The sequence below is a fragment of the Pezoporus occidentalis genome, unplaced genomic scaffold (assembly GCF_034315485.1).
Source record: "Pezoporus occidentalis ecotype Australia unplaced genomic scaffold, CSIRO_AGI_Poc_V1 ctg6, whole genome shotgun sequence".
Classification (NCBI taxonomy): domain Eukaryota; kingdom Metazoa; phylum Chordata; class Aves; order Psittaciformes; family Psittacidae; genus Pezoporus; species Pezoporus occidentalis.
Window position 1 is genome coordinate 4,669,444 of NW_026915943.1, and position 11,601 is coordinate 4,681,044.

The 11,601-nt window shown below is 46.6% G+C and overlaps 1 protein-coding gene across 2 annotated transcripts; it reads left to right on the forward strand.

The window, feature by feature from the left end:
• The first annotated feature begins 237 nt into the window (after positions 1–237).
• HIKESHI (heat shock protein nuclear import factor hikeshi) lies at positions 238–10,277 on the forward strand. 2 transcript variants are annotated; one of them, XM_062639225.1, is made up of 6 exons: positions 253–399; positions 811–920; positions 1,180–1,417; positions 7,435–7,586; positions 7,926–8,044; positions 9,903–10,277. In XM_062639225.1, the coding sequence occupies exons 3-6, from the start codon at positions 1,267–1,269 to the stop codon at positions 9,955–9,957; spliced, it is 477 nt and encodes a 158-aa protein (XP_062495209.1). In that variant the 5' UTR covers positions 253–399; positions 811–920; positions 1,180–1,266; the 3' UTR covers positions 9,958–10,277. The 2 variants fall into 2 exon arrangements, with proteins under 2 accessions (XP_062495208.1, XP_062495209.1); XM_062639224.1 differs by lacking the exon at positions 811–920 and having other exon boundaries at positions 238–399.
• Positions 10,278–11,601: the final 1,324 nt, after the last annotated feature.

Consider the following 11,601-nt stretch of genomic DNA (forward strand, 5'->3'; position numbering starts at 1 on the left):
TCCATGCAGCCTTCTCTTCTCCAGGCTGAACAGACCCAACTTCCTCAGCCTGTCTTCATACCGGAGGTGCTCCAGTCCCCTGATCATCCTCGGGGCCTTCCTTAGAGAGCACACTCTGTGTGTTCCCAACCGCTCTGGCCCGCTGGCCGTGTCCGCTGCTGTGTGCCGCTGTGTGCCCCGCTGTCCCACCCCATCCCTTCCCTCCTCCCGCCACCCCAGCACCCTTAACCCGTTTCCGCCCCGTTCCGGCCGCGCTCCGGATATGACTCGTTGTCGGCGCGGCCGCTTTCCGTCTGTGATATCCGGGAGCCGGCGCCCATGAAGGCTCGGCAGCAGCGGAGCGCTTGAGGGGGTTCGGCGGCCGCCGCCATGTTCGGCTGCCTGGTGGCGGGCAGGCTGGTGAGCGCGGCCCGGGCCGCGGCCGGGGCCCTCAACCCGCCCGGGGCCGGGGTGCAGCTGCCGTCGGCGCTCGTCCTTCCCCTCGCTGGGTTCCTCCGAGGGGCCTCGCTGCCCTCGTCCCGCCTGCCCGGCTCGGCTGGCTCCTGCCCCTCGTCCCCAGAGGCAGCTGCCCTCATTGCCGGGAGGTAGTTGCTGATGGAGAGGCTTGGGCTCCTCAGAGAGTTGCCATCTCCTCTGCTTGGGCTTCTCAGAGACAAGCTGGGAGCTTAAAAAGAAGCGTTCTAAGGCTAGATTGTGCGTTGGCTGCAGGGATGTGGCATCTCGGGTAAAGAGGAGGGTATCTTTTGCTCTGGCATTCAGCCGTCCTTCTGCTGCCTGTCTCAAGGTCTATTGTATTTCCTATGTGAACAGGTTTCCATGATCCTGGGGTTGTGCCAGCCAAGGTGGTCAACAGCCACTGCTTATAGACTTGGCAACCTCTTCTGCACCCTATTTTCCTCCTACGCACATGGGGAGCGAAGGTATTCTGATCCTGTTAGTCCCGGGTGGGATATCTGTGCAGTGCAGGTAGAACGAGACTGTTGTGCCTTTCTAGTAATGTATTCTGCAGTTGTTCTTCTGCTGTGTTTGACTTTTTCTCTGGCTATCTGCTATTTAGGTTGCTGCGTTCCTCACTTTCTGTTATGTTCCACTTTAGGTGTGTTTCTGTGAAGGGCAGTTCGCAGTTACAGTCGGGGAAGAAGACTGTAATCATGCTAATAAAGGTTTTGTTCTCTTTAGGTACAAGCAGCTCCCCAGCAAGTGGCTGAAGACAAGTTTGTATTTGATATACCGGACTATGAAAACATCAATCACATAGTGGTCTTCATGCTGGGAACTATACCATTTCCAGATGGAATGGGAGGATCTGTCTATTTTTGTTATCCGGACCAGAATGGGATGGCAGTGTGGCAGCTGCTGGGGTTTGTCACTAATGAGAAGCCAAGTGCCATCTTCAAGATTTCTGGTCTGAAATCTGGTAAGACTGGTAAAAGGTTGCACTCAGCGGAGGGGATGTGCTCCTGCATGTGTGAAGGGATGAAGGTGGTTTTGAACACAAAGCTGCTTGAACACTCTGTGTGTTCAGATGGTCCTGAGCAGATGTGGTGCTAGATGCAGTCTGTCAGCTTCGTGGAAGTCTGTCTGTTAATGTTCCTAGAGAAATTCCTCAGTCGTCCTTTGTTGCATGTAATGTTGATCTGGGAATTCCTTTGAGCATGTTTGGCATGTGTTCCCATGGAGAACCTGAGGAAGAATGACCCTGTAGGTTCCTTGGCATGTTTTTAGGTGTTCTTCTGGACATGCCTGAAGCGTTTTCTTTCAGCCTCCACTGTTAAGTAGTTATAATCCTTATAAACAGAGACAGGCTTTGTAATGAGTAAAGTCTGATGTGGTTTCAGACAGCTAATTCTTCCCATTCAGGTGCTGTTGCACTCTGTAATTGTCCAGTAGAGAGTGGACATTGGAAAGCAGCTTTGCCAATGTTTTAGTATTTTTGATACAGACCCGAGATGGAGAAGTCTGACTCATGAGGGAGCCAGAGAATGCCGGTGCTGTCTGAAATACGTGTGGGTGTGTTTTCATAAATGGGAATGTTGCCATGCATATTGTAAAAATGTAAAAATGATGAAGCGCCCCAATGGCACAGTTTTGTCATAAGTGTTAAAGGAACAGCGATAGGACAAAGGGTGATGGGTTCAAACTGAAACAGGGGAAGTTCAGGTTAGGTATAAGGAAGAAGTTCTTTACTGTGAGGGTGGTGAGGCACTGGAACAGGCTGCCCAAAGAAGTGGTAAATGCTGCATCACTGGCAGTTCAAGGCCAGGTTGGTCAGAGCCTTGGGCAGCATGGTCTTGTGTGAGGTGTCCCTGCCCATGGCACAGGGTCGGAACTGGATGATCTTAGGGTCCTTTCCAACCCAAACCATTCTGTGATTCTGTGTATGTCAGTCAAGCAGCTTGAAGTGTTAGAGTGATAAAGTAATGCACATCTTTTGTAGGCTTCAGCGTGGCCTACAGCCTTAACTTGAATTTCTGCTTAGGTAAGCATTGAGGTTGCTATAACGAAATGTATTAATTATTAATGTGGCATGCTCTTTTTGAGTCAGTCCTGGGTGGCATTGTGATATGAGATAAGGCCTCTCGGTGTGCAGAACAAAATGAGTTCTTGTCATGTACAGCCTCTAAAACTGGGCTTTCAGCAGGAGAGAGAACAGCTACAGGAAGGGCTTGGTGGAGGCATGGTTTTGTATACTACAAAGTTGTGTTGTTAGTGAAACAGTAAAGGGTATTGCCCATTCTTCTGCTATATGTTTCTTATGCTTAAAAGACTCTATTATGTATGCTTTCAGACAGGTATGTAGGTCAGTTCATTTTCAAATGCTTTTTGCATGGTAAGCCATAATTTCCAAGTAAGAGCTGCTCTTGAGGAGGAGCTCTGAGACATGGAAGTGTTGACAAACCATGTAGATGCCCTTGGTGATATGGTTTAGTGGTAGTCTTGGCAGTACTGGGGAATGGTTGGACTTGAGCTTAAAGGTCTTTACCAACCTAGTTGATTATATGATTCTATGGTTGAATGCATTTGCAGTGCAGTGCGGTAGTGCTATGTGAACAGCAGAGAGCTCCCCTGTTCCTGTTGTTGTCTACAGCTGATCTCAGGCTATAGAGTCAGTGTAAGCTCCACAGTGTTAGTTTCCATGGCCATAAACAATTGTATAATGAAGACTATGAGGCTATAGAAAGGTGAGGAGGGAAAAGGGACTACAGAGAGCTGGAATCATTGAGAGACATACTGATTGTTGAAATCTGTGGTTTGGGTTCAGTCCCTTGAGAGGACCAGTTTTGTGTCGGTGTTTGTCAGCTCCCTATGACACAGGGGCTCTGTCAGAGTTTTTTGCTGTGTGATGTTTCTTATGTGATCATGAGTGGCCAGCTGAGGTGGCACATGGTTTATTACAGATTTGGGGAGAAGTTAAATGTGTCATGTCTAACTCTTAAGCTTATGCGTAGCGTCTAAAACGCCTTGGAACCATACAGGGTTTGTGGTGTGTGTAACTCACCCACGTTGCATGTTGTTGTAAGCACTGGCTGGGCTATTAAATACAGTATCTGGGGATCTGGTATTACACTTCTTGACAATGAGGGTCAAGTAAAATGGCATTGTCCCAGTTCTTTTTCCTTACTTCTCTCCTCCATCCTGTCCCATGCTCGCTTAGGAGAGCCAATTCAGGTGAACACTGTGGTGTTTCCAAGTGGGATACCGGAAGGTTGTCTCCATAGATGAACTAAAGGGGAAATCACGTTTATGGAATAATCTTCAACATGAAAGTGATTTGTGGAATAGACACTAAATTATGAACCTGGGTGCTTATCCTTGAGTATGGGTGCTATTTATACTCAGGTAACCTCAGAATAAGTGATTTCCAGATTGGCTCTTCAAGGTGTCTCACAGGAATTCCATCATTCCCTCTAAAATACTCTTTTGTTGCTCCTGTATAATCAGGCAAAGTTTGTTGAATTGTATTTCTTAGTGTCCTTGGTACAAACGTAATGTATCTAAAAGCAGGCTTTTCATGTTGCTCCTCTTGCTAACATTTAACCATTCTTAAAATCTGTGCTGGGAGGTTAGAAATATACATTTCTTGTGTTGGTGTTTTTGTTGTGTTGACCCCTTGATTTAGTAAATTGTCTTGCATCTGCTGTGATATGGATAGTAAGTCTAGGAGTCAAATGCCTCAAAATTACATATTTCTTTTTGAGGATTAACTATCATGTAAGGTGGTGAGTGGCTTTGTAATAAGCATTAAGTCTGAATTGTTTTGCATCTCTTCAGATGCAGTCTTCATGTTTGCTGGGAATAAGGCTTATTAAACCAACCACACACTCCCCCCAACCAAAATTGCTGGTTAGATGTTGTGCTGAATAAAGTTTGTGAGGTTTAGGGCGTTTTCCATGCATTTCCCCACCCTGGCTGGGATGACAGTCAGTGGGCAATCTTCCAGGCTCTTATTCTTTCCAGTTCTCTCCAATTACTGAAATATAAATGAAAGGCTTGGTTCCTATAGAGAAAGGTTCTGCTGTCTTTTACTCACAGGTCATGTTTCCTGTTGAATCCATTTACTTCATAGGGAGCTTTAAAAGGGTTCAGTTGGAAGGGACCTTAAAGTTTATCCAGTTCCAACGCCCTGCCACGGGCAGGGACCCCTTCCACTAGAGCAGCTTGCTTCAGGCCTCTGTGTCCAACCTGGCCTTGAGCACTGCCAGGAATGGGGCAGCCACAGTTTCTCTGGGCACCCTGTGCCAGCGCCTCAGCACCCTCACAGGAAAGAACTTCTTCCTTATATGTAACCTAAATCTCCATTTCAGTTTGAACACATTGCCCCTTGTCCTATCAATACAGTCACAGGGAAGAGCTTCTGCCTAAGAGCTCATCTCAATCTCCCCTCTGTCAGGTTAAAGCCATTCCCCTTGTCCTCTCCCTACATCCCTTGTGCAGAGCCCCTCTCCAGGTTTCCTGTAGCCCCTTTAGGCACTGGAGCTGCTTTTAAGGTCTCCCTGGAGCCTTCTCTTCTTCAGGCTGAACCAGCCCAGCTCTCTCAGCCTGGCTCCAGAGCAGAGCTTCTCTAGCCCTCACAGCATCTCTGTGGCCTCCTCTGGACTCACTGTAACAGCTCAACATGCTTCTTATGTTGGGAGCCCCAGAGCTGAATGCAGAGCTGCAGTGGGCATGTCACAAGAGCAGAGTAAAGGGGAAGAATACCCTCCCTTGACCTGCTGCTTACGCTTCCTTTGATGCAGCCCAGGACATGGTTGGTTTCTACGCTCAAGCACACATGGCTGGGTCATGTTCAGCTTCTTTTCAATCTACACCCCTAAATCCTTCTCGTCAGGGCTGCTCTCAGTCCATAGTCTGATGAGTGGTCAGTGTGGTGGACCACTGGTGGACCAGCTGCACCCAGAGCGTGGTGGTAAATGGCTCCTTCTCAAATTCAAAGAATCATAGAATCATTAGGGTTGGAAAGGACCTTAAGATCATCTAGTTCTAACCCCCCTGCCATGGGCAGGGACACCTTACACTAAATCATGTCACTCAAGGCCTCCTCCAGCCTGGCCTTGAACACTGCCAGGGATGAAGCATTCACAACCTCCCTGGGCAACCCATTCCAGTGCCTCACCACCCTAACAGGAAAGAATTTCCTTCTTATATCCAATCTAAACTTCCCCTGTTTAAGTTTTAACCCGTTACCCCTTGTCCTATCACTACAGTCTCTAATGAAGAGTCCCTCCCCAGCATCCCTATAGGCCCCCTTCAGATACTGGAAGGCTGCTATGAGGTCTCCACGCAGCCTTCTCTTCTCCAGGCTGAACAGACCCAACTTCCTCAGCCTGTCTTCATACGGGAGGTGCTCCAGTCCCCTGATCATCCTCTGGACTTGTTCCAACAGTTCCATGCCCTTTTTATGTTGAGGACACCAGAACTGCACACAATACTCCAGGTGAGGTCTCACAAGAGCAGAGCAGAGGGGCAGGATCACCTCCTTCGACCTGCTGGTCACGCTCCTTTTGATGCAGCCCAGGATACGGTTGGCTTTCTGGGCTGCAAGCACACACTGAAGCCGGCTCATGTTCATTTTCTCATCAACAAACACCCCCAAGTCCTTCTCTGCAGGGCTGCTCTGAATCTCTTCTCTGCCCAACCTGTAGCTGTGCCTGGGATTGCTCCGACCCAGGTGTAGGACCTTGCACTTGGCATGGTTAAACCTCATGAGGTTGGCATCAGCCCACCTCACAAGTGTGTCAGAGTCCCTCTGGATGGCATTCCTTCCCTCCAGCATATCAACCGAACTGAACCACACAGATTGGCCAAATTGGCAACCTGTCATTAGTGGGGTCCCTAAGGAATTGACACTGGGCACAACGCTGTTCAGTGTCTTCATAAATGATCTGAAGGATGGGATCAAGTGTACCCTGATGATGTTTGCCATTGGGGAACCAAACTGAGTGGGGAAGTGGACACTTTGGAAGAGAGAACCACCCTGCAGAGTGACCTGGGTAGGCTGAAGGTGTTGGCTGACAAGAAGGTGTTGAACTAAGTTCAACAATATGTGTAAGGTCTTGCACCTGGGAAGACACAATCCAGGGAAGACACACAGCCAGGCTGGGATCTCCCTGGCTGGGGAGTTGCTCTGCAGAAAGGGACCTGGCTGTTCTGGTGAACATTAGGAGTGAACAGTGTGCAGATGTGGCAAAGAAAGCCAACAGGGTGCTGAGATACATCAGCAAGGACATCCCCATCAGATAAAGATGTCTTTGTCCCACTTTACTCAGCATCTGTCAGGCCACACTGGGAATACTGTGTTCAGTTTTGGTCCCCACTATACAAAAAGATGTGGACAGGCTGGAGAGGGTCCAGAGAAGGACCACAGAGATGATCCAAAGACTGGGAAGCTGTATGAGGAAAGGCTGAGAGAGCTGGGGCTGTTCAGCCTGGAGAAAAGAAGGCTTAGGGGAGACCTTATAACCATGTACCAATGCCTGAGGAGCACCACTCATCACTGGTCTTCACGGGGACATTAAGGCATTGACCACAACTCTCTTGAGTGCAGCCATCCAGACAGTTTCTTAGCTACAAGTGCTCCATCTGTCAAATCCATATCTCTCCAGGTTAGGGACAAGGACATTGTCCAGTGCTTTGCACAAGTCCACGTGGTTGATGTCAGTAACAAGTCCAAGTTGACATCAGTTATATTCTCCGTTTTTTTTTTAAGGACTTCCTTAAGATCTGTTGTGGTTTTTGATGTACTGACCACACTGCTTCATCTCTTGGGTGTACTTGTACCTGTGCTTGGGCTGTGTGAATCTTCTGCATGTCTAAGATAGGGATGTTTTTGGTGGGAATTGAGGAATTCTCTCTACAGAAGAAACAGGGTGATTTAAGTAACACAGTCTTTGCATGTGTGCCAAATCTAACGTGTGCTGTTTGTGGTGCTTTCAGGGAAGGGAAGTCAACATCCCTTTGGTGCCATGAACCTCCCCCAGACACCCACGGTGGCCCAGATTGGAATCTCAGTGGAACTGCTGGAGAACCTGGCCCAGCAGACTCCTGTTGCAAGTGCTGCCGTGTCATCAGTAGATTCTTTCACAGAGGTAGTTTGGATGTTCTGTTGTCGGATATTCTCTGTGCCATGAAAGTTTAATAATTGAGCCTCTGAAGGACTAATGGAGGGGGAAAAGATGCAGTGGTGGGTGGCTGCAGGATTATAACCAACGTAATCATTGTCAAGCCATTTGGCTGTATGCTTTGATGTTTTGAAATCATAGAATGATGAAATGGTTTGGGTTGAAAGAGACCTTAAGATCATTTAGTTTCAACTACGAGGCTCATTTTACTCACGTAGGAGTTGTAAATCCATCCAACTTTTGCACAGAAATTTAAACTGAGAAAAAGAACTTACTGAAAATGTCTCTTTTTTTTTTTTATTTCAGTTCACTCAGAAGATGTTGGACAACTTCTATAACTTCGCTTCCTCGTTTGCTGTTACTCAGGCACAGATGACCCCAAACCCCTCTGAAGCTTTCATTCCTGCAAATGTAGTCCTGAAATGGTAATGGCAGGGATCTCTAGTGACAAAGGTTCTTTCTTCCAGGTGTTAAACCAGACGATTTCTCAGTATTGAACTACTCTCATGTTACTTAGTGTTTCATGTTTAAAAGTATTTGAGGTTTATCTCAAGTAAAAAGAGGTTCTGCCACTGTTTTCATATTTGTCACTATCTTCGTGCTATTTTCTAATCAGAAGGGTGCTGTATAGCCTGTGATGTTTTCTTTGTTTCTAGAAATCACCCTTGACATATGTGATTTGCACTATGTTGCTGGTTATGCAAATGCTCTGGAGTCATGGGAAGACAGAATATGCTGATACTTGTCAGTTTGTGCTTATTTGTTATGCTCTGTCTCTTCCTAGACATAATTCCAGCATAGTTACATTGCTTGAGAACATGGGAGATGTGGAGAAACCATGTTCCTCATTTACCTGGTTCTGTTACCAAGACCTTTCTGCACAAATACAGGAATCTTAAGAGCTGTTTTCCAGGGCCTGGTTTAAGAAATAAGTCTGTGGGGATAGTCTATGTAGTATGGAGATAACTTGTGAGCTTAGGGAGCAGTCCTTTAGGATGCCTGACAAAGTCTGCCCTACAGTTTATCAGTTTAACCCCCTTTAGCTTCTACAGTATCAACCAAAACCCTTCTTAAAACAGTGTTCTGGGCTCTCTGAATAGTTTTATCACTAGTACTGAATATGCAGGCAGTTAACAACAGCAGTGTATTTTCTTTGGGAGTGTAACCCTTTCTATTTAAAAGGTAACTACGCGCTCCATGAACACATATAGGTAAGGTCTCTGATGAGAGGAACCAAAGGGAAGACAGGCTAAAGAAGCAGGATAATGGCTGGGCACTGCCTAGATGATGCTGAACTTGCTTTTGGCTGTTGTTCAAAGCAGTAGAGTGAAGGGAGGTGTAACTCTGTATAGAAATCTGTTAGTGTGATTACTGCCACAGAAAAACAACACTTTTTGGCACAGTTCCTATGTTGGTGAGTCATTACAATGTGTTTAATGATCACTTGTAATAGGTAGAATATCTTGGGTGTCTGCAGTGGGCTGGCTGACATGGAAATTCAATAGTTGGCTTAGAAACTCATTCATAAATAAGCCTTTCTCTAACTTGAGCGGGTTTAAACTCCTCTAAAATCATAGAACCATAGAATGGTTTGGGTTGGAAGGGGCCTTAAAGCTCATCCAGTTCCAACCCCTGCCGTGGGCAGGGACACATTCCACTAGAGCAGGTTGCTCCAAGCCCCTCTGTCCAACCTGCCCTTGAACACTGCCAGGGATGGGGCAGCCACAGCTTCTCTGGGCACCCTGTGCCAGCGCCTCAGCACCCTCACAGTAAAGATGTGGAAGTTGGAATTATTTGTTAAGGGTGGAAAGATGATGGGGACTACTTTGTCTTAAGGATGCTATTAGAACCACAAAGCAAATTGTTGTGTAGAATAATAGAATCATGGAATAGTAGCCTTGGGTACAGAATTATCAGTGGGCCCCTCTTCCTTGCCAGTGAGCAGGTTACACATACCCTGCTAGGAAGCACTCTGGAATTGGAAGCTGCAGTCCCTGTGTCAGTCCACTCATGTCTGTCAAGCTGCTGACTTCCGTCTACTGCCCCCATGAGCTGGGAAGTGCTGAGGGGACTGGCTGCATCCCAGGTGGAGCAGCACTGATGGGGTAGTACAGGGACAGTTGTACCTGCGCAAGTGGCAGGGACACCACACACTAAACCATGTTACCCAGGACTCCATCCAGCCTGGCGTTAGAGTATATGTAACTTACCATGTTCTCCACATAGATTGATTTGTGTCCTTCTTCATTTGCTGCAGTTCTTATTTCTTGGACTTTCTTCCAGGTATGAGAACTTCCAGAGACGTCTGACACAGAACCCTCTCTTCTGGAAAACATAAGCTGACACGGTGTCATTTGAAGCGCTTTCCAAACAGTGTTACCAGAAGGGTAACAGCAGCAGTAACTCCATTGAAGAACTTTTGGGAAAGGAAACAACAAACGATTACTCCAGAGAGACAAACCTGGATCATTTGTATTACTCTTGGAACTTATTTAAAATGAAAATCAATGAAAACTGCTTGCCTGCGTTGGGGTTTTTTAACTGAAGCGCTTGGTTGCAATAAACCACTGTTCCATGTGCATGTGTAGGAATACTCTCTTGAAACTGCATTTGAAGTGGAAGAAAATATAAGATTAAAAACAGAAGCAGTGTTTTGTACTTGTGTGTGTTTAGTTGTGAAAAAATAAGTGGAGTTTTTCCTTCTTCACCTCATTCTGAAGGGTGATCAGGCAACTAAAAAGATGCTGATGGTTTTCCTGTGGGTACTCACACTAAGTTTGTACACTGTGGACAACTACTATTGGTGTCACCAGCCTGTACAAATAGTACAGGGGCATTCCCCCTTTTGGCTGTGAAGATGCGGTTGAGCTTCACTTCAGGGTCCCTGTTGAGGAAGGGAATAAACCTCTTCCTGCATTTTCCTGTTTCAGGATGAAAAGTGTTTTAGTATCGTTTCTCTGCCTCGAGAAGAACCTGGTTCGAGTACGTTGTGGTAACGTTTTTTACTCAGTCACCACCAGATGGAGTAAAACCCCAGCAAACAGGAGCTTCAGCCCTGAGGATGGTTTTAGATTGACAAGAGATTGAGATGAGCTCTTAGGCAGAAGTTCTTCCCTGTGAGGGTGTTGAGGTGCTGGCACAGGGTGCCCAGAAAAGCTGTGGCTGCCCCATCCCTGGCAGTGTTCAAGGCCAGGTTGGACACAGGGGCTTGGAGCAAGCTGCTCTAGTGGAAGGTGTCCCTGCCCATGCAGGGAGTTGGAACTGGAGGAGCTTTAAGGTCGCTTCCAACCCAAACCATTCTGATTATTTTGCTAAAAACTTGGGCATTGAAGCTTTCAAGATGTTACACAAATGTATATGTTAAAGGTTAAAAGGTTTTGGAGATTATTAAACCCTAAATTCTTTTGCAATGATTACAACTCTATGAGCTCTGGATTTTTCAGAAGATGCACAAGGATTTGGGGTTTTTTGCCCTTTTTTCATCTAGAACCAGGCAACACGAGGAAGAAAACACCTCAATGAAATAAATACACAATGTCCATGTTCACTTGAGCTTTTTTGGTCTGAACCAAGGAGGTGTTTCCCTTGTGGTATATATTCAAGATATTTTTTAACCTAAAAGCATATGGGGCTGACTGTTGTAAAGGAGAACCTTTTCTTCCTCGTGGCCTGCTCCAGCTCTGCTTTTGCAAGTCCACATTCTCTAGTTCTTCCCTTCATGAACACCCTGAATCTGATCTAAGCTCCATCCAGCTTTCTTCAAGGCAAACCTACTGGAACATCTGTCTGCATTTAAAGAGAAGTCTTCAGCACATGCATTCTTTGAGACAGAAGTTAAAGCTGCCCCTGACTGTGATTAGGCCTCCCTGCAGCCTGGCACCACCCTTCCTTCCCATGCCCTCCAGCAGAGCAGCTCGTTTGTCAGAACATAACACTTACATACCAAAACCCAGCCACAGTTGAACAATCCTGCTTGGGTATC